This window comes from Schistocerca gregaria, chromosome 4 (genome assembly GCF_023897955.1).
Source record: "Schistocerca gregaria isolate iqSchGreg1 chromosome 4, iqSchGreg1.2, whole genome shotgun sequence".
NCBI lineage: Eukaryota > Metazoa > Arthropoda > Insecta > Orthoptera > Acrididae > Schistocerca > Schistocerca gregaria.
In genome coordinates, this window is record NC_064923.1 from 774,520,012 (window position 1) to 774,547,696 (window position 27,685).

General features: G+C 41.0%; 1 protein-coding gene across 1 annotated transcript in view; it reads right to left on the minus strand.

The window, feature by feature from the left end:
* LOC126266642 (nuclear pore complex protein Nup155) overlaps nt 1–24,965 on the minus strand; it is a 223,436-nt gene extending 198,471 nt beyond the window's left edge. The window contains exons 1-5 of the mRNA XM_049971033.1: nt 24,807–24,965; nt 23,862–24,016; nt 8,068–8,196; nt 7,727–7,823; nt 2,029–2,192 (exon numbers count right to left, since the gene is read on the minus strand). Coding sequence (XP_049826990.1) covers nt 2,029–2,192; nt 7,727–7,823; nt 8,068–8,196; nt 23,862–24,012 — 541 coding nt within the window. The 5' untranslated portion in view covers nt 24,013–24,016; nt 24,807–24,965. The remainder of the gene's footprint in view (nt 1–2,028; nt 2,193–7,726; nt 7,824–8,067; nt 8,197–23,861; nt 24,017–24,806) is intronic.
* Nucleotides 24,966–27,685: the final 2,720 nt, after the last annotated feature.

Here is a 27,685-nt window from a genome sequence, read left to right on the forward strand (position 1 = left end):
TACTGGGTAAAAATGTTACTGTACCACCTTTTAATCAGCTTTAGAACAAGATGGTGAAAGAAGTCAGATGAAACACGAAAGAAAATTAATCCAGAATTATATGTCTAAGAAACGAAATAAATTGTATTAAACTGTCAATAATTGTTATCACAAGAATAAATTACAGCGTCAAGACTTGTCTTGGAAACAGTACCAACAGACGTAGCTAGCTCACGGGGCAAGCAAAAGTTTGACAATTTTATCAAATCTTGATTGTGACCTTTTATTTATGTAGTAGTTATTGGTGACACACAGGAACTGCACCCTAGAAGATATTGCAGTCTGCTTCATAGCTGCTCAAACACAGCATTATGGAAGGGGTGGAGAAGGAACAGTGATACCGACTTGACCAAAAACTAGGTGGACTGCAGGGGGCGGAGTAGCGAGCGGGCAGCAAATTATGTTGTGCTGCCAACCATGGGAACCTATACCGCATACTTTGGATTTTTATGAACATCTGCCAGATTTAAACTGCAGTTTGCCTGAATCCATTTGAATTAACTTTAAAATTGGACAAACACACAATAATGGTAGGCATTTATGCAGGAGTCTGTAGAAATCTAAACACACTCCCAGAAACAATGTTGCTGATGCTCAGCGTAAGGTATGATGGGAACAAAAGGTGGTGCGTCAGCTGCTGGTCCTGTGCAGCCAATGACACAACAGTGGGGAGACAAATGTTTGGAAGCAAGAAACAATGTAAAATTCTCATTCTTATGCCACTGGCAAAAAACCGCTACATTCTCAGGTTCCACCATAATCACAACCTCAGATTTTGCAATATATTCAGAAGAAAAAACAAAATATTTGTGACAACTAAGACAAATTTCACAGCTGCACTATTAGGATGATAAGCAAAAAAGGTAATTCAGTTAGAATTTATGTAACCTATTCTTTTTTAATATTTTATTTAAACGTAGACAATCAACAAATGGCCTCAGTTTAAAATAGCTATAATGCAATTTTTTTAGGCACATAATGTCAATAAAACCATTTACAATTTGATTAGTTAGAATATGTGAAAAATAAAATTTTTCACAAGGAGCCTCTTAAAAAGAAGCAGGTTGTCTCATAATTGGGTAAATACCGTATTATAATTCACAGAAGGTGTAAAATTAGTAATACTGGAAAACCCAATCTACAATTTTCTGCTATCTTAATATTGGAAGTAAATTATACAGTATCAGTTTTGATCAAAATCATTCACTGAGTTACATGAAGACGATGGTCTTTCTGTTCATCTGTAACATCAGTACCAGACTCAAGAAACAAAAACATGTACGTAAAGAAATGAAAAGTCGATGTGGTTAGATAAAAGAAATGATATGGAATAATCTGAGGAAGAAAGATCTGTTTCAAACATGGGACTACAGGGAAAGGGGTAGGTACAGAGGGAGTACACACTATCCTACTTCGGTGGTATTAACAAGGGAAGAAACGGGATATATGTTCTATGCTGTCAACTGAGCATCAGTTAAGGCAAAAAGTGACATTCCGGAGTAATTAATGACTTCATCCCTCTAGCATGCTCCATGACTGAAGGTTAAGGTTTGAAGTGAAAGCTTCAAATGCACACCCTGCTTGTAAAGATGCAAGTCAAAATAATCCACTAAATAAATTAAGTTTTATTTTCTTTTTGTAAATTTTATAGAACAGCATAATTCAATGACAATACTGTACTTAGTATTGTGTCTCTTAATCTGATGTACTCTGTAATTTATATGAAATCAATCAATTAAAAACACATCTACTGCACTTTTTTTATTTTGAACAATTTTACTTGATTCCATGGGTGTTTTGTAAATGCATAACTCCCTAGGTAACCGAAAGTGAAAGCAGTTTCCAATTAATTATGCTGGCTTGCATATGCTGGAATGGAAACTGTATACCTCATAATTTAGTGTTCAGGGAACAATGAAAAGCTTAGTTATTAAATTAAGACATTCGCATAGCTCCATAATGAATGTACACTAATAACTGTAAACTTACCATCTCTGTTACTTGTAAATGTGACTCCAAGTACAACAATTTCAACAGTTGTTGTAAGTATTAAAAGGTATCTTACAAAAGTTTGAAACACTCCAGGTTTGGGTTTGACTAATCCAATGCTCACTATAGTTTCACCCAGGCCATCAAAGTATGCCAAGTCTGACCTAAAAAAAGGTACAAAATAATGTTAAAAAACAGAAACAGTCATGCCAATACATTCTCTACAAACATTCACTATGATGTCCAATGCAGTTCAACTATAAATATTATTCAGGAATAACTGAACTATTAAACTATAAAGAGCAACACATACAACTAAGTGCACTATGCATCAGAGGCTACCCAGATAGCTAACTGCAAGGGGGGAGGAGGGGGGGGGGGGGGAGTGGAGTGCACACAAGGATTCTTTAGATAGGTGACTTTCCACCCAGTCAGATAATGATAGCTGTACGAAAACCAGGAGTAACAGTAAGATCAAAGGGTACACCTCCCACAGGTGGAAGTATTAAAATGCTAGTGGTTAACTGCTGAAGCATTTAGAACAAAGTGCCATAGTTTGAAGTGCTCCTAAAAATCAGGGAAGCTCACATAATACTATGTACAGAGAGGAGCTTAAAACCTGAAACTGACAAGAGTGAGATCTTTGGGGAAATTTTAAGTGCATACTGAAATGCTAGGTTAATGGGAAGAGGTGGTGGAATATTTCTCACAGTACACAAGAAACCAAAATCCGAGATAGAAAACCTCAGTTCGCTTGTAAGTACCCCAATCATACGGTAATCACTGGAGGAAACTTTGACCATCCATCAGCTGTGATAGTTACTGTTTTGTTAATGGTGAGCATAACACAATATCCTGTGAAATATTACAAAATGCCTCTATCGAAAAGTACCTATAACACATAATTTGAAACCCTGCCCGTGACTGAAACATATTAGATCCAATGGAAACAAAGAGTGCTGATCACCTTTAAGATCTCTGCATTTAAACTTGTATCAGTGACCATGAGGTAGTTACGGCAACAATGTATACCTAAGTACAAAGGGCATCTAAAACAAGTAAAATATTTAAGTGTTCAGCAAGATGAAGCAGCAGTAATGTTGTTTCTTAATAAGGAACATTATTTAAACTTTTGCAACAAGGCAAGAGGATGTAGAGGCACTATGGTTCAAGTTTTAAAAAAATAGCTGACCATGCACCGGATAGATATGTATCAATTACTATAGTTCATGATGGGAAGACTCTTCATGGTATACAGTCACTATAAAGAAACAGACTACTCCATAATAGGAATAAAACAAAGCACAGGGATACAGACAGGGAGATCCTGAATGAAGCGTGCCTGGCAGTCAAGAGAGCAATGTGAGAAGCCCTCAATGATTTAAATTGCAGAATATTGTCAAAAGATCTTTCACAACACCAGCAGAAATTCTGATCACATGTAAAGGCTGTTAGTAGCACCAAGTTAGTGTTCAGTCGCCCATGGACGAGACAGGAATTGAAATTGAGGGTAGCAAAGGAAAAGCAGAAATGCATAATTATATTTTCAAAAGTTCAAAAAGAAAAGCCAAGAGTATTATCCCAAGTTAATTCTCATACCACTGAAAAGATGTGTAAAATACATTAGAGTCAGTGGCAATGAGAAACAACTGGAATTGTTAAAATCGGACAAGGCCACATGGCCCGATGGAATTTCTATCAGATTCTATACCCAATTTGTGGCTGAGTTAGCCACTCTGTTACCCACAATCCATCAGAGATCCCTGAAACAAGAAGCTGTGTCCAGTAGTTGGAAGAAAGCTCAGGTCACACTAGGGCTGTAGAGGGGAGCAGAGAGGGGTGGGTGGGGGTGGGGGGGTGGGGGGGGACATGCCCCACCTCACTCTCGCAGGGCAGCCAGCCCAAACCAGTGTTTCGCGCTTCAGTGAAAGCAGATGTGAAGCAAGGTGATAGTGAATGGTCAAACAAGTGAAGACATTTATCTCTACAAAGTGCATAACAACTATCAGAAATGATATACTGTTCGAAACATGTTTGCCAAATTATTTTAGTCACTCTCAGCTGTGTTTGTATGTGAAGACTCATCATCTGCTGTGTCCGCGTGGGATAAGCTCTCGTGTTCTGCTATGTCTGTATTAAATCAATCCTCACTGGAGTCATTAACACGTATAATGATGTCGTCAACCACTGTTTCCACTACGCCATCGCACCTCCCGTAGTCATGCTCCACCTCTTCAACTTTTCTTCAGTATCCTTCCCAGAACTGAACACATTGTCCATTAGTTTTTTTGTGACAGGCAGTAAACATGTCACCAGAGACGATGTACTCCATCAAGAACTGTTTAATTTTCACCCATGCAAGTTTAACTGCTTTCAGATCACAACTGTATGGCAGTAGGCGAACTACAGTGCGTCCTGCACTCTTCGCCAGTTCGTCTACTATGTATGTCTTTTGACTCTGTTTATTCGCTTTCACAATGGCATACAGCTCAGCCTTTATCATGCTGTCATTGCGTTTAACTTTTCTTCTTCACAGCCATTCTATTATTGCCACCCTCAAGTAATATATTGATTGTGTTTTGTCCACCTGTCTACATTGATAAGATGCACTGTCCATAACAATGACAATCTGTTGGAAGATAAGGGAGCACCATCTCGCAAAACTAAAACTATTTCTCGAAATTGTCCTAGTTCATTTGGCCCCAGTAGTCCCCTTGAGTCGATTTCGCCAAGAACTTTAGCTCCGCTTGCTTTACAAACCTGTCTTTTGAGACAATACTTGCCACTACCATCTTTCTGGAGCCATTTCCCCATGCCATAACACCCAATATATCTTTGTGCCCTCTGCCAGCATTTGCAGCATGTCACATTGCTATCAATCCACGACTCGTCAATATAAATATTTTGTTCAGCTTCCCTAATGCTCCTCATGTGCACTATGGAATGAGACCACCAAAGAACAATGTCACCACATTCATACAACATATTTCATTTGTTCATTATGGATTTCCACACAAATCCCATTGACTTCATTAAAGTTCTTAATGAGGTACTGCCTCACCTCCAACTTATCTTCTCGTGCAGCAATGGAAGACTTTTTTCCCTGCTTGGTACTACTTTTCTTCGTATGTAGAACTCTGTGATGGTATTCCTTATAACTAATTTACTGGAGTCATTGACTTCTTGAATATTGCTCTCTCTCTCTCTCTCTCTCTCTCTCTCTCTCTCTCTTTTCCCAAGTGAAACAAAGTAAAAATACTTTCGACCTAGCAGCTGCCTAGTTGGAAGCATCATCTAATATAAACAGCTTTACACTCTTACAGTACAAATTAGAACTAAAACTAACCTTTTCTTTCCCAAATTATCAGGCAATTCGCCTGAAAGAGAGTAACAAACTTACTAATTCTATCTAATGTTCCTACACTTTTGCCGGTGTTAAGTGGCAGCTCTCTTACAGGCCTGTGTGATAGGATGCAGAAGCTTTCTGCTTTCCTTTTCCATCTCGCAGCACTCCAGCACATTGTGCATCATTTTACAAGCACCACTTCGTACTACGAATCTTCCTTTCCTCTTAGGGGTCGTAGTAGTTCAATGGAACGCTGTGACTGACCTCGAGCAGCGTCTTCACTCATTTCAAAATACATTCTACAAGCAATGTAGAAGAGACAGCAAAATGAATTGGATAATACACGAGGCATGGTAATGGTTGGCAGTAAAAATAGTGGGATACGCCCAATCTCTACTGCTGTAGATCAAAACAATCCCCATCTAAAACTGCCACGACACAGTGTCCGAGCAATAACTAACGGAATGACCTCCTCCCGGCCAAACAACATGGATTTCAAAAACACAGATCGTGACACCCAACAAGCACTTTCCTCATGTGACATCCTGAAAGTGAGAGATCGAAGCAGCCCATTAGATGACTTATTTCTCAATTTTTAAGAAGCATTTAACTTCATATCACATCTACACATTATCAAAAGTATGATCATATGAGGGATCATGCGAAATTTCTGACTAGACAGAGAATTTTTTTGGTAGTGAGGATGCAGCAAGTTATCTCAGATTGAGAGTCACTGGCATATACAGGCATGGGTCTCTAGCTGTTCATATTGCATATGACTGACCTTGTGAAAAATATTAATAGTAAGGTACCCTTCAGCAGATGATGCAGTTATCTACGTGGATGTAAAGTCTGAAAGAAATTGCACAAATATTGAAAAGAGTTCGAGTTGGCGACTTTATTCAGAAATGTAAAATTGTACACTTTACAACACTAAAGTGTCTTAGGACAACTGTATCAACGAAATAGTTGGAAACGGTAAACTCATACAAAAACCTGGGTGTAACAGTTCTTTGGAACATGAAGTGGAATGATCACAGATTAAGTCATGGGTAAAGCAGGTACCAGACTTCTCTTTATTGGTATAAAGTAGGGAAATACTGCTTACAAATCACTCTTGAGGCATGTCCTAGGATACTGCTCACACGTGTGGGGTCCTTACCCAACAGAACTAACAGTGATACTGAACTTACATAAAAATGATTGAGCAAATATATGCAGGGACGCACTTTCAAGAAGTCATGTTTTCAAGTGGCACAGAAGGTTTCATGAAGGCAAAGATTCAGTGCAAGATGATCCCAGAGCTGTTCACCCATCTACAGCACACATTGATGCAAACATAGGGCATATAAGGCAGTTATTGCAAGACTACTGGTGTGTGTGTGTGTGTGTGTGTGTGTGTGTGTGTGTGTGTGTGTGCACCATCAGATGAACTTATCTGAATTGAAGTGTGTCTTAAGAGCATGGTATGTCAAACACAAATGCGCCAGTGAAATTTTAAATAATTGCATAAATGGTTCGTCTTCTGGGCCCAAAATTTTTCTAAGCCGCTGTTCCTCAGTGTTACGGTTTGAATGAGAGTAACGCACTGCAATTTAAGAAATTACCGTACATTCTCACTTGTAACATAATGTTTATAAAATGAAATTTACTTTGAAAGTAATGCTTCTGAATTTACCATTTGCAATATTTTCCAATGACCCGCTAGAAATGGGAACAGCTGTGCTGTCACACTCATTGGAACAAAACCCGTGAGAAGTATTGTACTGTCTTTGACACATTTTGCTGTCAGCAGATGTTTAGAGGTGCACTGTGTTTTGTTGTTTTAGATGGTGTATTTTCTTTGCAACTAAAGTTTTATTTTAGTGTTATTCTCTTATTTATGTTTTACTGCTGCAGTATTATTCCGCAGTTGTTGGCTAAAGTAAAATTCTTCATTGGACTATCAGTTCTTACCTGTCAAAATTACAAAAATTTAACTGAAAATTAAAATAATATATCTCCCTGTAATTCTAAAAAGTTCCTGGGCTTTTCCAATATTTTTCCGGAATGAAAAAGTTCCTGTTTTTCCCCACATTTCCCATATTGTATACACCCTGATCAAGAACTTAACTGAGACACAGACCACTGAAGTGATAGCATGACAGCATACAGACTAACATAACCTGGCCTAAGGACATAGAACTGAATGGAGATTACAATGAAAAATAGTATTTCATAGCCAAAGAATCAGGAAACCATACAGTGTACTTAAACTATAAATAAATTTAACTTGCTATGGGGGGGGGGGGGGGGGGGTTGCATTACTTATTGAGCGACCTTCATACATATAAATAAAAAAACTGTACTAACCCATGTTCGTAAGTCCACACATAAATATCACTATCAATTGTAAGCCAAGCTCTGCCAATTTCAGGAAATAATCCCATCATACAATTGCACTGCATATCTGGAGAAAGTTAAGTGAGATACTCAAATTTCAGTAGCTTTAGAACTCAGCATTTACATTACAATGGTAAAATTATGTGCATTCATATATGTAATACACCCAGAACATGCACATACAGTTTTCCATTTATTCTAGTAATGTAACCACAGAATAATGAGATGAATGACTTGCTTTTAAAAACTGACCTCTGTATCACAAAGCATGCATATAATATAGATTTATTAGGAATGTAAAAAAAGGATACGACCAAAATGTTCCATCACTTCTCTTGGTAAAGGAACTTTGTTAATGGATTTAATTTGTTTCACTGAAGAAAGTCCTTCTATAGAAGGATAATCCATTTCTGTTAAGCCACTGACTGTTGCCGTTCCACCTGAAACCACAAAATTAAATTAGAAGGGTTCTCTCAAGCAACTTATAGCCACAGAGAAAGTTGTAGTCATATACAGGGGGGGGGGGGGGGGAGAGGGGGGGTATTGACAGTAAAAGGCAGCATCTTTCCATTATATGTATCAGGAAGGAAGCTCCATTCACTGAGAGGGAGAAATGGCAACAAGAAATGAGATAATTCTTAAGACTTCTCCAACAAATTGAGTTAGAGGAGAAATAACAGGACAAGACAAGGAAGAAAGCCTTTAAGGTTCTGAGACTTAATAACCAAGTCTGAAATTTCCATTTTGAATGATACAGTAAAAAAAGTTCTTAAGTAGAGGTCCTTCAATTAAATATAATATTAGGACTACAGGCTTGTCATTAGACAATAAATAGAATTCCATAGTGAACAGATAAAGTAGCCTTCAAAGAGTGACTCATGACACTGTGCTGTTGCTAGCTCTTGTGGTTTATATTTTTGAGTCATGTCCTCTGACTGGTTGATGTGGCCTGCCATGAATTTCTCTTTCGTGTCAGCCTCTTCATTCCAGAGTAGCACTTAAATCCTACAGCCTAAATTTTTGGTGGATATATTCGAATCTGTATCTTACCCTACAGTTTTTTCCAACCAAAACTCCCTCTTGTACCATGAAGGTTACTACACAATGTCTTATTACCCTGTCTCTTCTCAGTGTTTTCCATATGTTCATTTCTTTACTTCTGCTTCTTTGGCATCACATCTCAGATACTTTGCCTTTTATTTTCTGGCTTTTCCCACAGCTCATAATTCACTACCACACAATGCTGTGCTCCAAATGTATATTCTTATAAAATTCTTTTGGCTATGAATGCCCTCTTTGCCTGGGTATTGTTCATGTACACATTGCTTTGTCCATCATGTGTTATTTTACTTACAAGGTAGCATAATTCTTGAACTACTACTGCTTCGCGGTCACAAAGAGTTTCATTAAGTTCATCACTAATGTCATCTCTGATACACCTAATTACTTTTGTCTTTCTTCAGTTACTCTCAGTCCATACTTTGTGTTAATTAGTCTGTTCATTCCATCCAGCAAGTCCCATATTCTTCATTTTCCCTGAGGTCGGCAATGCCATCAGTGAATATTATCACTTTGAAATTTAATCACATTCCTGAATCTTTCCTTTATTTCAGTCATTTCTTCCTCAGTTTACAGGACAAACAGTAAGGCCCAAAAACTATAGCCCTGTCTTACACCCTTTTCATTCTGAGAATTTCATGCTTGATCTTCCAACATAACTGTCCCTTTTGGTGGTTGAGCAAATTGTACGTTACCCTTATTTCCTCACAAATTACTCCCACTTTTCTGAAAGTTTTTTCTGAATAAACAAATCTTATGAACATAGCTTTATTTTTCTTTGTCTCACTTTCATTATCAAGCACAATGTTAGAACTGCCTCTCGGGCACCATTACCTTTCAAAAAACCAAACAGATCATCTTTTAACAGCTCCTCAATTTTCTTTTCCATTCTTCTCTATATTATTCGTGTTCGGAACTTGGACACAGGAGCTGTTAAACTGATTGTATGATATCTCTTGCCTTCGTTATCTCAGGAATTGGTGGATGTTTTTCTGCAAGTCTGATGGTATGTCTCCAGTCTCTGATTCTACACACCCACCTGAAAAATCATTTAGTTACTTCACCAATTTTAGAAATTTCAAAAGGATGTTATCTATCCCTTCCGCCTCATATGATTGCAAGTCTTCTGAAGCTCTGTGAAAACCTGGATCCTCTGTTTTCCATATCAACCCCTCATTTATTCTTCTACTGCATCAGACAGTTTCTCTGCTTTGTAGAAGTCTTGAATGTACTCTTTCGACCTATCTGCTCCTTCCGCCATGTTTAACGCTGGAATTCCCACTGCATTCTTATTGTTGATGCTCTTACTTTTAATTTCACTGAAGGTTAATTTTGTAAACAGTGAGAATTTTAAGAGGTTACCTACACTAAATTTAAGGTTGGTTGGTTTGTGGGATTAAAGGGACCAGACTGCTACAGTCATTGGTCCCTTTTTCCAAAACGTAAAAACACCCCCAAAGAATAAAAACGAACAAGGAAAAGATACCAGACGACACAGGACAAGAGAAACTCAGACAAAGACCAGATAAAACGAAGTAAAATCACACAGAGTGTGACAGTGGTTGGCCGACCAGAGAGGAAAAAAAAAAAAAAGGAAAAGCCAACCACCGAGAAACATATTAAAAACTCAGTCTAAAACTGAAGGCCAAAGGCCAGACTCAACACAAAATAAACACTCAGAGCAAGTGATAAAAGCCCCCTGCCCGAATAAAACGTAAAACTAAGCCTGACATGGCAGTGTCATCTATTAAAAGGGGAGGGGGCGTATCAGGCAGCGCAAATGTCTGCCTGAGCACAGCTAAAAGCGGACAGACCAATAAAATGTGCACTACCGTCAAAACCGCCCCGCAGCGACAGAGAGGCAGGTCCCCATGGCTCAGTAAATATCTATGCGTCAGCCGGGTGTGTCAAATGTGGAGCCGGCAAAGGACAACTTAGTCCCTGCAAATGGCTCGCATGCATGACCGCCACACAGCCGTTGTCTCCCTTACAGCACGGAGTTTATTAGGTGTGGTCAGATCGCGCCATTCAGTGTCCCAAGTGAGAGAACTACGTGGCGTAAGACTGCCCACAAATCAGTCTCCAGGAGGCCTACCTCCAGAGTTGGTTCACTGGTGGCCTGTTTGGCCAGACGGTCTACATGTTCATTGCCGGGTATCCCAACACTGCCTGAGGTCCACACAAAGACCATAGAGCAACCACAACGGGCTAGAGCATGGAGGAACTCTTGGACAGCCATCACCAGATGAGAGCGAGGGAAACACTGGTTGATAGCTCATAAACTGCTCAGGGAGTCGCTACAGATAACTAAAGACTTACCTGAGCAGGGTACACTCTACGGCACGAAAGATGGCTACTAGCTCAGCAGTGAAAATGCTGCGGCCAGCTGTCAATGAATGTTGTTTGTAGTGGTGCCCTAGAGTGAGAGCAGAACCAACATGACCAGCAACCATCGAACCATCAGTGTAAACAACGTCAGAGCCCTGATACATCGGAAGGATGGAACGAAAGCGGTGGTGGAAGGCCTCCGGAGGGACTGAGTTCTTCGGGCCCTGTACCAATTCGAGCTGAAGGCAAGGGCGAGGCACACACCATGGGGGTGTACACAGAGGGGCCCAGAAAAGAGGTGGAAGAGTGAAAACACCAAGCCCGGAGAGAAGCTATCCGACACGGACTGCAATCGTACAACCCAACCGCGGCCTACGTTCTGGAGATGGACGACCGACTGTGGGAACAGTAGACGATAGTTAGGGTGCCCGGGCAAACTACAAACACGCGTAGCATAAGCGGCCAGTAAACGTTGGCACTGTAACCGCAGTGGAGGGAGACCTGCCTCCACAAGTATGCTGTCCACAGGGCTGGTCCGGAAAGCGCCAGTGGCAAGTTGGATCCCAGTGTGAAGGATTGGGTCCAGCACCTGCAACGCAGATGGGGATGCTGAACCATAAGGCAGGCTCCCATAATCCAGACGGGACTGGATTAACGCCTGGTAGAGCCGTAAGAGGGTAGAGCGGTCGGCACCCCAGCTGGTGTGGCTCAAGTACAGCAGAGCATTAAGATGCCGGCAACAAATCTTTTTAAGCTGCCGAATATGTGGGAGTCAGGTCAACCGGGCATCAAAACCCACACCCAAAAACCAAAGTGTCTCCACCACACCAAGAAGTTCGCCGGCAAGATAAAGCTGCGGCTCAGGGTGAACTGTTCGTCGCCGGCAGAAATGCATAATGCAGGTCTTGGCAGCCGTAAACTGGAAGCCATGCAATACTGCCCAAGACTGCGCCTTGTGGATAACGCCCTGCAGGTGACGTTCAGCAGCTGCAATGCCAATGGAGCTATAGTAGAGGCAGAAGTCGTCAGCATACAAGGAAGCTGTGACAGACGTCCCCACCGCCGCAGCGAGCCTGTTTATTTGCAATTAAAAACAGGCAGTCACTTAGGACAGACCACTGCGGAACCCCGTTCTCCTGAACTCTGAAGGAACTATGGAAGGCCGCAACCTGCACGCGGAAGGTACAATGTGACAGAAAATTTTGTAGGAAAATCGGCAGTGGACCCCGAAGACCCCGACCATCAAGCGTAGAGAGGATGTGATGGCACCATGTCGTATTGTACGCACTCCGCATGTCTAAAAAGACAGCGACTAGGTGCTGACAGCGGGTAAAGAAAGTATGGATCGCTGACTCCACGCTCACCAGATTGTCGGCGGCAGAGTGGCCGTTTCAGAACCCACCCTGAGACGGAGCCAGAAGGCCCCGAGACTCGAGTACCCAACTCAACTGCCGGCACACCATGTGTTCGAGCAACTTGCAAAGAACGATGGTGAGGCTAATGGGGCGGTAACTGTCCACCTCGAATGGGTTCTTGCCAGGTTTCAAAACAGGGATAACAAGGTTGTCCCACAATTGCGATTGAAACTCACCCTCAACCCAGATACGGTTTTAAAGGTCGAGGAGGTGTCGCTGGCAGTCCACTGAAAGGTGTTTGAGCAACAGGGAGTAAAGTGCCCCCCCACAATCAAGGGGGCCGGTGGATACTGACCGATCATAGAGCCAACCGCACATGACGACACTGGAGATGGGAGAACTGTTGTTGCAGCAGCGGTGTAGGTCGACGTCATTGGCACAGGATGGAGCCTCATATTTTCGCTTAGCCTCTGTGTAGGTCAAGCAGTCCGGGGTCTTATATTCCATTACCTTCCGTTCTTTCAGGAAAATCCTACAGTCCGGCGAGCAGGGGAAATGGTGTAGGAGGTGGGGCACATGGAGTATTGGGATGCAAAGGACGTCCACAATCTCGACACATGATGCTGGAAGTACATCGGGACGACATATGCCAAAACTTCCAGCATTTAAAACACCATGGCTTCGCACCACAGCGGTTAACCATCACCTTGACCTTTTCAGGTACGACATCACCCTTTAAGGCCAAGATGAAAGCACCGGTGGCTACCTGATTATCCCTCGGACCCCGATGGACGTGCCGGACGAAGCGAACAACTCGTCGTTCTAGGTTGGCGCGTAGTTCATTGTCTGACTGCAGAAGAAGATCCCTGTGGAAGAAAATACCCTGGACCATGTTTAGACTCTTATGGGGTGTGATGCTAACTGAAACATCTCCCAACTTGTCACAAGTGAGCAACCTCCATGACTGGGCAGAGGATGCTGTTTTGATGAGAACTGAACCAGAGCGCATTTTGGACAAGCCCTCCACCTCCCCGAACTTGTCCTCTATATGCTCCACAAAAAAGTGGGGTATTGTTGACATAAATTATTCACCATCAACTCGTGTACAGACAAGGTACCAGGATGAATAATCGGCACTGCTGTCTTTAGCCATACGTGCCTCCCATGGAGTGGCAAGGGAGGGAGATGATCTCTGATCATATTTCATCCCGTTGAGGTTAGACCTCGATCGCTTGGAGACTACTAGTGGAGGCCCACCAGCAAGAGATGATGTACCACGGTTCATTGCGGGTCATCCGCCCTGATGCCACCCACTCCGACCAGGGACTCTCCCCACGGGCGGCACCCAGCCACAGCAAAGGCCACCTGGCAGGATGGCCTTTGCCGGGAGTCCTGATGCCCCAGAGGGATAGGCATCTACTCCTCGGCATACGTAGGGAGGTAGCAGCTCAGCAGTGTGATCCCTGTGTAGTCAAGGGGCTACCACCAAGAGGGTACATGACAACCCCCCCCCCCCCCCCCCCCCACAATCGACTGGCTACTGTGCTGGATGTCGGGTGTCGAATATCCATGTGTATCATGAGGGCGAAGACGGAAGTGCACAATGGAGGGCATGTATGCTACCCGGAACACACTGCAGGTGATGTGGTTGGAAGCTCGGTATAAGGCCAACTCCATGACTCCTTTGAGCCAAAGGTTGCGATTCATTGGCAGGACACTTAAAAGATGCAACAAGTCCACTAAGGAGACAGCTTACACTACACTCGTTCGTCCTCTGTTAGAATATTGCTGCGCGGTGTGGGATCCTTACCAGGTGGGATTGACGGAGGACATCAAAAGGGTGTAAAAAAGGGCAGCTTGTTTTGTATTATCACGTTATAGGGGAGAGAGTGTGGCAGATATGATACACGAGTTGGGATGGAAGTCATTACAGCATAGACGTTTTTCGTCGTGGCGAGACCTTTTTACGAAATTTCAGTCACCAACTTTCTCTTCCGAATGCGAAAATATTTTGTTGAGCCCAACCTACATAGGTAGGAATGATCATCAAAATAAAATAAGAGAAATCAGACTCGAACAGAAAGGTTTAGGTGTTCGTTTTTCCCGCTCGCTGTTCGGGGGTGGAATAGTAGAGAGGTAGTATGATTGTGGTTCGATGAACCCTCTGCCAAGCACTTAAATGTGAATTGCAGAGTAGTCATGTAGATGTAGACAATATCAGGTGTGCCAGATCTTCGGGCAAGATGGATACAGAATGCACCAAGTAACATGTCCTTCCCCAAATGGTACACACTAACGGAAAAGTTTGAAATATAGTGGTCAAACCCCGTAGGGGACCACCACATTAAGGCCAAAATGTTGGAGACTCCTTTTAGTCGCCTCTTACGACAGGCAGGAATACCGCGCCCCTATACTTACCCCCCGTACTTGCAGGGGGGCTAAATTTATGGGAGAGTAGAGGAAGCTTATGAGTGAGCATATAAAAAAAACTTGAGTGGGCTGGGGAGGGGGTCACACTCTTTAAGACAGTCAAAATAGGATTGAGCAACTTTTTAGAAGCCATTGCTGCACTCAGTGATTACAATTTTGTACGTGAGATGCAGTGGAATACCTTGCAGTCATCAGACAGTGAATATGTTTAGTGGTGTGATGCTACTTAAATACAGACAATAGCAATATTAAGTACTCAGCCTGTAACTTCAATGAAGATTTATATAGATTGTGATTTTTTAAGAAATTCTGACGCGTAATGGACTAATTTTTGGCTGTAATCCACTTGAAAATGGCTACACCATAGAACCTGCATTTGTAGATTTGGGAATAAAGTTGTAACTGTCAAAAGTGGCAAAGTTGTTTTTTTCAAAAACTGATATAAACACACATTTCTAAGGAGGACAAACAGGAGCTTAATGCAAGAAGAGTGTGGTTAAAACCTGAAATAATAACAATTATAAGAAAACAAGGAAGATAATAAACAGGGTAAAAGGCGAATGACTGGACTAGCAAGAGTACAGATGGCACTCAGGACGTCCCCAGGCTCAGCATGTGGCAGGAGGCACACCTCTCAACAACCTAATGTCTTCTGACTGTAATAAAGGTCAAAACATTAAAGCTGGGAATAAAACTAGTCTCTTGGAGAAAGCATAAAACCTCTCCAGCTGTCCTTTCATTATCAGCCACGATTGGGCATAAGACATCCTTATGATTCCTGTGTTCGTCAAATAGCTGTAATGATGGGGCCACTCCGAGAAGATGTGAACCAGCACTAGCAAAGAATCGCAGCCATGTAGGTGGGGTGGGGTGGGGTGGAGTCTGGCTCTGGCTGCAAAGTTTAAAATCACAACTCATATGGTCATGACCAACACAAAGCCAGTGGACTCTCTCCAAGACAAACAGAAGGAGTAACATTGCACAGCAGTGGTCTCCACAATACCACACAGTTTGTTGGAAGGAGCAGAAGCCCACCTTTCTCGGCCTTAACTGTGACAGATTGCACGCATCACAAAACAGTGACCAGTTGCCATTTAACAAATGCCAGTCATTAGTCATTTCCCTAGTTAAGCGATCAGTTGCTCTTTCCCTGAGTTTCCCACATTACTTAGGATCGAAAGGAGAATGGGTAATATTGGTCTATAGTCTGCAGATTGTTCAAGAAGTCAAAGCATAACAAATGTAAGTTGTAATTTTTCTTCTCGATGAAATAGAGGAGATCCAGAAATAACCATTAGTTCTGCCTTTGAAGACAAGTCTCTCGCAAAGAGTGCTGTTCCTAGTGTTTGGCATACGTGAAAACATACCATGTCTTTTCTGTATCTCTACGTCGTCATAATAAATGATTTCAGTTGCAGCAGGGCTGAGAGGAAGCTACGATGGAAAACAATGGTGGCGCCAAGAGATTTGACTTGTGGTCTGTGCACATATCAGGATGGGATAGTAGCACGTTCTTGAAGAGACGCATGGAAGCTGCTACAAAGAATTTCTTAATGCATTCTAATTTGAACACTGGGTCAGCATTCCTGGGAAGGAAAAAGAATCTGATATTCGGAAGGCTACGGAATTGGCACATAGTAGCAGTGTAAATGACAAGCAGTTGGTGGTGTCAGAAGTCTACACTTTTCCTTCAGTGATGAGCCTAAACCTACAATAATGAAGTGAATCTAAAAATCAAAAAGCTAATGGTGCTGCTAAATCTTCATCTGGCATTCATAATCTAGTTGTGACACGAGGCACTGGAGAGTGATGAAACTGTTGTCCTTTGAGGTATGGCTAAGAAAACCAAGAGCTTTTACGCTCCACTTGCAACTTGTTTTTGATTGACAGATATGGGTTAATCACGCCTGTTTACAGCCTGATAGAAAGTCCAAAAAACTGTGAATGTGTGATTGTCTTGATGTGTTGGTTCCCAACTAGAGCTCTGGGGATGGTTGAACAACTGTACAGTGGCAAAAATGTACAATCTGTGTTTTAGTGGGTGAAAACTGAAAGCCATGATGAAGGCTCAAGAACAGACTCCTGCGCATGAATACTGAAACTGAGGTCCAGCCAAAATTCGTCAGCATAAAGTGTGGGAGTAATCAATGGCCTCACAAAGCCCACTGATGGCTGTAATGAAAATGATAACTCTCAACACTGGGTCCAAAGAGAAGCCACTCTCTTTGTCCCATACGAAGGTGAAAGATGTACCAACCAACTAACAGCTTGCCAGATTGTTTTTTTTTTTTTTTTCCAAACATAAAAATATGGGATCAGTTGGCAACCACACCCCACAGAAGCCATACTGATAGGTGGACAAAAGACAGTTATTCAAGGACACAGCATAATTTATGGGTCACCATTGTATCAAGAAATTTACAGAACTTATGAGTCTGACTGATTGATCTAGAACTGTCAATGGGAGTTGGGTTCTTGTTGGCTAGACTGAAAACAATGAGCAGGAAGTGTTTATGAATCATTTCAGACATTGAATAATTTGATAGCGAAATGACTCAGGACCTGTGGCTGTGTTGTGGGTCAACAGAGGGACTCTCAAATAATTCTCATTCATTAAAATGCTTTTATATGGTTTGGGGGAACATACAATCAACAGGTAAGCATCTTCCAACTACTGGCAGGAAGATGCATGCATTCCCAATGAAATTACGTGGTGTTCCTAGCAGTCTTTTTTCCTTTATGTAATTAAAAAAATGATGCCTTGCTCACTATCACATAAATGGAGAACCGCCTCAGCCAAAAGGGAGCTGTTTGGCATCTGTTTTCCAATACCACTACCTCTTCAAACTTTTACTCTATGTCTTCTAAAAAGAAGGTTTAGCTGTTAAGTATAGTACAACCTTTCCAGTACATATTAGGTATTGTGGGGAATACTGTCCATCCTGTCCTGGTGTTGCCAAAGGCAGGGTCACTGTAAGGAGGTTGAGCTTAGTATGATAATTACCAAGCCCATCTGATGAAACTGCCAGAGGTTCACAGCAAAAGACTTTTGAGAGTGTAATCCATTTCACTGTGGATTATCCAGCATGGTATCACCCACTCCAACCGAGAACAATCTACACGGATGGCACCCAGCTGCAGCGAAGACTATTTGACACATTGGGTATTACTCACAGTCCTGGTGTCCCACAAAATACACTGTATACTCAATGGCTTACATGTTGGGTTCTCAGGTCAAAGATCAGAAGTGGGTTCCTGAATTGCCAAGTGGCTACAACTACACACATACCTAGCAAACCCTCTTAATAGACTTGCTACAGTGATGTGTTTTGGGAACGCATGGCGATCTGCCAAGAACACCATGTCAAGATGGTCACATTAAGGGAGGTACATGCATTTCACAGTACGTGTCCTTCCAGTTCAGCTCATGCTTTGGAAAATTTGGAAGAAAATATACCTCTAATGGGACAATGACTATGTTAAATAAAATTGTGAACTAATAACAAGAATGGTTTGTTAATAGGTGGTAAGGTACTAAACAGTGAGATCATCAGTCCCTTGGTCAAGAGGTAGTCCGTCTGGAGGCAGTGATAACCAGGAAAGTGCTTGGAAGAAGAGTATGCAGGAGAGGTAAAAGTGAGACGCTGAAGACAGCAAACATTTACAGAGAATTGAAACTAAATGGAATAACATAGGTTATGGCAGAAAAGTGCCCCCCCCCCCCCCCCCAAGGCTTAGCTTTGGCGACAGAAACCCCAACTGCATGCAGTACCTGTCAACCCATTTAAGAGTGAATAAGGCTTCAGTGTGTAGAATGCCTGCTAGTCAAGAGATCCAGAATTTCAATAGTAGGAAATTTCACAGAATGTAACAGACATCAATTGAACCATCAATAATAAAACATTATGACCAAAATACTTAGTGCTGCACTTGGGCATCTCCCAGGGCTCTCCGTACAAAAGGGGGCAGACTGCCCAAGCCATAATGCAACACAGACAAAAATTTGAGGAGGAGGACAGCACCCACTGATCAACAGAATGCTACTCCCAAAACAGGAAACACAGTGCAGCAGAAAAAGAGGCAAACTGCCTAAAAGCAATTAAAACAGAGGAAAAGGAGTGACTGAGGCAGCAGGCAAAGGAGGCAGGGTGAAGTGTCCCCCGACAAGCATGGGGCAGGAGATGCCACAACCCCTTTTATCGCCTCCTCATCAGAAAGGCAGTTTAAAATGTTGTATCTGAAAATAAAAACCACTGTCACACAAAAAACAGAACCAGTTCAATTGTCTGTGAGTTGCATGCCAACATGAGAAGTAACACATTCTGAAGACTATGTCTAGCATGGAGAGCCAGAAGGAAGGGGCATTCCACCAGGATATGAGCAACTACCAGTAAGGCTCCATAACCATAATGTGAGGGTGACTCATTACTTATAATAAAACTGTGGGTCAGTCCAATATAACTGATATGTAGGCGACAAACAGTGAGTTTCCTCCTTGCCATGCAGCAGTCATCTCCTCGATAGTGTGGAGTTCATGAGAGGGTGCAGTGGCTTACATATATGGTTTTCAGTCTCCAAGAGAGCAGAGGTCTAAACTGCACCCACAAATCTGCAGCTGGGATCGTCAAAGCAAATGGAGGGCAGGTGATCGCATCTCTAGCCACATGATCAGCCAGTCCACTCCCTGGGATACCCATATGACCTGGGACCCAGTGGTAGCCAGCTGAGCAGGCACTATGGTTACACTCAGAGAGAAGGTGATGAATAGCAGATGTCAAACAGTGACAAGGGTAAAATTGGTGACACTGTTCTCTGATCTGAAATCTGGCCACTGAGTCACTACTACGTATTTAAAATCAGTCAAGGGAGGCTCTTTTTATGAAATAAGGGGCTCTTGGCTCTGAGCACTATGGGGCTTAACATCTATGGTCATCAGTCCCCTAGAACTTTAGAACTACTTAAACCTAACTAATCTAAGGACATCACACAACACCCAGTCATCACGAGGCACAGAAAATCCCTTACCCGCCGGGAATCAAATCCGGGCGTGGGAAGCGAGAACGCTACCGCACGACCACGAGCTGCGGACGAAATAAGGGGCTCTGTTTATGGCCATGAGGCCCACTGTAAAAACACTACATATCCCAGCATAGAATGGTGTTCCTAACCAACGGGACACGTAAAAGCATAACCCATCCTATCTGTGGTTTCAGAGTTGTCAGTGTGAAAGAGGGTAGCACACTATACTCCTGAAGACCTGAAAGGAGCAGAAACAGAAAGGTTAAGAGGTGGCAACAGACATTAGGTTCTTGAAACAGATCAGTACTAATCTGGGGCCTGGGCACAAACCAAAGGAGGGAGGGGGTGCGAGAAAACATGAGGAGTAACTGTAGGGAGTATAAGTGCAAGTCTTGGTAGTGGGCTGTGAGGAGCATTCCAACTAGTAATCCTACCCAGTGGCAGTTGACAGGGTGTCAATGCCCTTTGCATGCAAGAAAGAATAGAATACACCGAAGGGTCAGGAAATTGTCAAATGGCAGCCTCATAGGTGTGTACGAGTTGGTACTGTTGAAGCTGAAGAATGAAGACCCTCACTTTGGAAGAGTGACTCTCCAGGACTGGGTCCAACAACTTCAAAGCCAAAGGCACCACCGAGACATAAACCTGGCAAACAAAGTCCCCAAGTGTGACTGGATCAATGCCCAGTAGATTTGATGGTGAATGATGCAATCCACACCTGAATGTGTGTGGGCAAGGAAGCAGAGAAAGACAACATTTTGCGTTCAGTCAATCTTTAGTTGACAAATATGGAGCAGCCAAGTCAGTTCTTTAACAAAAGGAAGATTCAAAAACCGCTTCCAGCACAGCACCCAAGTAAAGTTCTGGGACAGCATGGACTGTGGTAAGATGACAGAAATGCTGATTAGTGTTTTTGCAGAAGAAATTTGGAAACCACAAGAAAGGGTCCATGCAGAGAAGTAACAACTCTGACCTGGAACAACTGATGAAATAAAAACTGAAGTAAAAGTCAGTATGGACACACAAAAGACCAGTCACAGAGTCTGATGGTGCCAGGCAATGGCGGGTGTTGGGAGTCTGTCTGACTACTTTTTCCAATCTAAGAAGGTGGCATAGTATGGACTGTCCCTCCCAGAAACCACACTGATGGGGCACAGGAGGCACCCACTACCGAACAAAAGCATGACATGGGTGACTGACAAGAAGAATTTAAGTAATTGGATACGATAGAGACAGAAACCTCAACACGGAAAAGGAAGTGTTCATCCTGCAGCTCAGTGTCCCATGCTCGCAACACACACACATGAAAGTCTTAAGTCTTGTGGTAGGAACATTCCACTATTAGAGATTGAACAAACACAGATCAGATAATCATATGTCAGGAAGCTGGCCCTGTCCTTTTCAAAAGGACCACTTAATATTGGCAGGATGGCCCAATACAGACCTGAAAGCCACACCTTCCTAACACAAGGCCAAGTTCTGACCACATTTCCACATCAAGCAGTTCTGTGAGGAATTAACTAACAAGATATCCTATTTCTTTACTGAAATATATTATTAACCACCACAGTGAATCATCTACAATAGCTGGATTGAAGTTGCAGTCTGATGTAATCTAATGCTAACCACAGGACCACACTGACATGGATTTTTATTATTTTCATTTTTAATGCAATGCTGCAAATAGAGCACTGCCATCACTTGACAAAATATGCCTTCACATCCACCACCATTCACCAACACTAATTGCAGGCAGCCCCACAAACCAAGTGAACTGGGTCACTGTAGGAAGTAATGCTCCTCCCTTCTAGATTGACTGCTGACTGCACATTGCACACTCAGAATCAGCACAAATGTGTCCATGTTGGGGGAGATCCACCACCTCCTCCAGGTCAGAATATGTAAGAATTGCTAAGTGCTGCTTCCAGACAAGCACAATTATATTTAAGTGAGTTAATTTTACATAGGCAATGTCTGAATCATGCTGAAGCAGCAACAGCAGTCAGATGAAATTAGGTTAGCCAGCTAAGTGACTCATACTTACTGACAACGAATCAGAACGACCATATTGAAAATGGAGAGGTACTACCTAACTCTACATGCAGTCCACTTCGTAAATGATTTAACTTTGTAAGTCATCTGTCAATGTGAGGGAGAAATAATTTACAAGAACATGAATAGTGTGGAGAGCCAGCAGAAGGAGGCGGCATTCCACCAGGATATGAGCTATTTCAGTGATTCATAACTTGTTTATTTGAATTTTGCCAACCCACAACTTCAATTTAACAAATGTGATGAGGTTTCTAGTACTGGAAAATAATAATTATTGAAAAATGGGAATCCCTGGATGCAAAGCAGTATTGTGGAAATTTAGAGAGCCGACATTTGAGACAGACTGCCAAATAATTCTACTTTTGCAAACATACACTTTGTTTATGAATCACAATGATAACACAAATGAAATTAGAGCTAGTACAGAGGGTCATCCAATCCTTTTTTGCCATCTATATGAGTTTGTGAGGGGGACACGAAAGGAAATTACTAGTAAATGGTAATAGTTACTCTCCACCACACATTATATGGCGGCCTGCCAAGTATTTACATACAGCTGTAGTAATAAGTATTATCAAAAACAATGGACGCCACATTGTCCACTAATAAAACAATTTAAAATTCCATTAATTCCTTGCTTATACATCTGAGAGATTTTTATTTTCTTATACATGAAGTACACAGACTTGAAAGTAACAGTTTCAAATAAAACTACAGAACTTAATACAGAGAAAATTTTAAACTTCAAACACACTATTTAAAACCAGGACATATGGAGTTCAGCATTATCAATAGACTAAAAGATAGCAATATAAACAACAAGGAGCTTTGATTTGCTAAAAAGACTGATTGTCATTCACGTAGAATGAGGAATTCACAGAAAACAGTATCAAAGTTTGGATAAGAGACTATCATATTTTACTATTTACCAGGAAACTATTTTCTACGTTTTAAGATTTTGGCACAATCAATTATTCAAAATGACAGTCACAATCACATTATTTATTTTGCAGCCAACCAGTTTCAACCTGCGATTGTGTTATCTTCAGGGCAATTTACACCATTTAGTCACTCGCAGGAGTTGTCACCCTGCCTGTGCAGGTTACCAACCGTGCACAGGCAGGGTGACGACTACAGCGAATGACCAAATGGTGTAAATTGCCCTGAAGATGACACCATCGTGGGTTGAAACCAGTTGGCGGCAAAATAAATAATGCGACTGTGACTGTCATTTTGAATAATTGATTACACGTAAATTAATCGTTATCTCCACACAACTATGTTGCCTAAAAATTTTGGCACAAACTGTGTCATAAAAAGAACACTGTACAATAAGGACCAACCAAACGTATAGTGTTAAGATACTGACTTCACACGCAGGACGACGGAGTTTCCTCAGTTTACCTATCCTGGTTTAGGCTTTATGTGATTTTAATAAATCATTGCACGTACATGCCGGGATGGTTCCTTCTGCAGGCAATGGGCAACCACCTGCCCTAACCTCATGAAACATTTTTATATATTGAGTGTATGTATATTGGAGATATTTATTTCCATTTTATTATGACAAATACTGTATCACTGACAGAATCCCTGGATGAAAGAGTAAGCATTTTAGTTTTTTTTTTTTTTTTTTTTTATTCCATGAAGTCAGGAAACCAATCAGTTGCTATCCACAGTAACAGTCTGAATACCACATCACTATTATCTGCAGTAATTGGAAGTATGTTACATATACAGTAGTCTCACAAATTAATTATGACAATCATCTGGTATGAGTTGTGAGGTGGAAGACAGAAAGAGAGAGAGAGAGAGAGAGAGAGAGAGAGAGAGAGAGAGAGAGAGAGAGATATGCAACATACCTTGTGCTACTTGGGTGACTTCTATTAAAGACGGGAAACAATTGTCTTTCTGAAGAGCTCTATCAAGTGCTCTTCCAGCAAGTTCCAGAGATTCGACATGGGACCTAAATGGGTCCAAAGGCACTGCTCTGTCCATGGCTGAGCTCAGCATATTTCTGAAAAAGAAATAATTAAGATCGGAGATGTGGAAAAGACGGATGGGCGTTTATTGTTGTACAAACACCAGCACAGTATTAAAAGTGAACATTCCGTTTGGGAGCCCGTGCGTGTGTGTGTATATCGTAAAACAGCAAGTACACTACTTTCAAATAGACGTGCCCACTGTTACCTGTGATCATTTTCAACGTATAAAAAAAACAAAAAAAACGAGATAATTTCAAAAGTAACGTTAACTTAATAAAAGTAACGGAGCATTCTCAAATCTTGATTGCATCGGCTCTTCGACTATTTAAGGACACTATCCCTGCACAAACATAGAACACTGGTTTCGGATGTAGCTCGACTTGTTTATATACCTCAAAATGTGTTTCATGTTTTGAAACTAAATAAATAATGTTGCTGGTCTGAGATCTGCGAAGATTTGTTCAAGTTATGTTTTTCTCCCACATAAGAACTGGAACATAAACAACTTTTAATTAGAAGTCTAAATGCTATTCTTTTCTGCGCCTGAAGTTCAACAGGTTTTCGGGTGCGTTGCTGGGATCTTTTTATTGGATATCTTACGTAGTGGTCAACTTTCTTAACACTCATATCACACTGTGGCTGCTTAGTGACAATTCAGCATACTTTTCATTCATGAAATCATCTATGATCGTTTATCATTTAACAATACCGGCACCAAATGTCATAACGCCAAATTACGCTACGTGACGCCAACTCACAGCAGATAATGTTAATTCAAATATCTCGGTCAACAAACATTCGTGTTGTCTATTATATACTCACATTTCACGGATGTGTAACAAACTATGTATTAAAACAACGTGATTTCGGCGCTCCTGTGGATTTCATATCAACCAAACGGCTAACGCTGATTCGTTGCCAACATTGACACCACAACTTCTCTGTGCAACATACCAAATTGGAGATATCGCAAGTAAAAAAAAAAAAAAAAAAAAGTAAATAACTGACAAAACTGCAGAAAAACACAGAATAATTAATACCACACTCTTTCTACTGCTTTCGATATTTCTCGGAGGATGCGTACATAAATTATTCAAAGTGAAAAGTAACGGAGTTCACCTGAGGATAATAATATAATCTTACGAGAAAACACGGTACTAATTAATATTTAGGAGCATATAAATGTTCACGTGCTGGAATTAGAAATCCACTTGTGTGTGATCAAATGTAACAACAGTGTTATCCTTCTAGTGTCCAATGAGAAGTCCAGGCAGGCAGGTGCTATTGAGGTCCAAAACTCACAAAATTCTCACAACAGGAAAGTAAATAATAATGTTACCATATTTAACCGAAATATTGGTAGGTTAAAGAAAAAAGTACATTCTCATGAAAGTAAAGTAAAAAATAATGTTACCATTTTTCACCAAAATATCCTGGGACTGAAGAATAAAGTAGATGAGCTCCTGGTTTGTTTAGATGTCATTGAACCTTATAATGTAATAAATATACTATAACTGTCTGAGCATCACATTGTATCTGATATAGAAAAGTTAAATATCACTGGTTATAAACTAGCTGCACATATGAGTAGAGAGAATAAGGTGAGAGGAGGAGTTGCCATACATGTCAAAAGTTATCACTGCCTAGACAGCTTAGATACAAAAAAGTTTTGTCTAGAGCAACATATAGAAGCATGTGCCTGTCAAATTAAACTGAAGGGGGGCACTTTTATAATTGTAACAGTATATAGGTCCCCTTAAGGAAACTTTCATTTATTCCTGGAAAACTTTGATGCCTTGTTGTGCTATCTGTCAGACAGCGGAAAGTGAATTATTATTTGTGGAGGACTTCAGTGTTGATTCACTGAAAGAATGTAATTGGAAAAATGACCTGGAAATCTTGCTCAGTTCTTTCAATTTGACATCTGTAATTAATTTTCCTACTCGGGTAATAAAGGACAGCAGCACATTGATAGATAACACTTTTATAGACCAAGACAGGTTTAAAAACATAAATTGTTGTCCTGTTGAAAATGGGCTTCCTGATCATGATGCTCAACTAATTACAGTATATAACATACCTCCATTCAGTAATTCGAAACTACCCTCCAAACCTGTGTGTTCAATTAATGACTCAACAATTAGAAATTTCAGAGAAGATCTTCGGCAGTTAGACTGGGATGAGGTGAACAAGGAACCCGATGCTAATTTAAAATATAACGTATTTCATGGTACACTCGTAAGTGAATTTGAAAACTGTTTCCCCAAGAAAGTAGTTAAATCTAATTATAAGAAACCTTGCAAAAAACTTGGCTTACTAAAGGAATAAAATATCCTGTAACCACAAAAGGGAAAAGTATCAAACACAAGAAAGAGTAATGGCCCAGAAACAGCCAAATATTATAAAAACTATTGTGCTCCATTAAGAAAGGTTATGAAAAAGTCCAGAAGCATGTGCATCATGTCTGAGATTAATACCTCTGATTAGAAAATCAAAACAATTTGGAATATTATTACAAGGGAGACAGGGCAACCAAGAGTAAAGGATGACAGCATCACCATCAAAGCGAATGGAAACTTGATAAACAACAAGCCAGAAGTCGAAAACATTTTGAATAATCCTTTTTTAAATGTTATAGAGAAAATAGGATCTAAATGTTCATTAGGAGAAGCAAGGCAGTTAATGAAAGAGGCCTTACCCACTCATTTGATACGATTGAAATTCCACCCACCTCTCCTTCTGAAATTAGGAAGACAATAAACTCTCTCAAGAATAAAAGCTCACAAGGGATTGATGGCATTTCCATCAGGAAAATAAAAGCCTGTTCCCAGGAAATAAATGGGATTCTTAGCCACATACGTAATAGCTCTCTGAAGCAGGATTTTTCCCAGATAGGCTAAAGTATGCCATTGTTAAACCACTGCATAAAAAATGGGATACGTCTGATGTCAACAACTACTGCCAAATCTTTCTTCTGACTGCCTTATCCAAAATTCTTGAAAAAGTAATGTGTTTTGTAGAGTAGCTTCACAGCTTTGTAAAAATAAAGTTTTAACAAAATGTCAGTTTGGTTTCCAGAAGGGTTTTTGAATGTCAAATGCTATATATACTTTCACTAATGAAATATTAAATCCTCTGAGTAACTGGAAGTCACCCGTTAGGATTTTTGTGATCTATCAAAGTCTTTTGATTGTGTAAATCATAGAATACTTCTAGATAAGCTCAAGTAGTGTGGTATCAATGGGACAGTGCTCAAATGGTTTAAATCATACCTAACTGGAAAAGTGCTGAAATTTGAAATAAGCAGTTCACATAATATGCAAAAAACTGGCGATTTCTCAAACTGGGGAACAATCAAGAATGGGGTTATGCAAGATTCGGTCTTGGGTCCTCTGCTGTTCTTAATATATATTAATGACTTGCCATTCTATGTTCACTAAGATGCAAAGCTGGTACTTTTTGCCGATGATACAAGTATAGCTATCACATCCAACACACAAGAATTAAGCGGTAAAATTGTAAATGATGTTTTTCAGAAAATCATTAAGTGGTTCTCTGCAAATGGGCTCTCATTAAACTTCGACCAAACACAGTATATACAGTTACAAACAGTAAATGGAATGATACCATTAATAACTATAGACTTCGATCAAAAATCAATAGCTAAGGTAGAGTATTCAAAATTTCTGCTGAAACGTTTA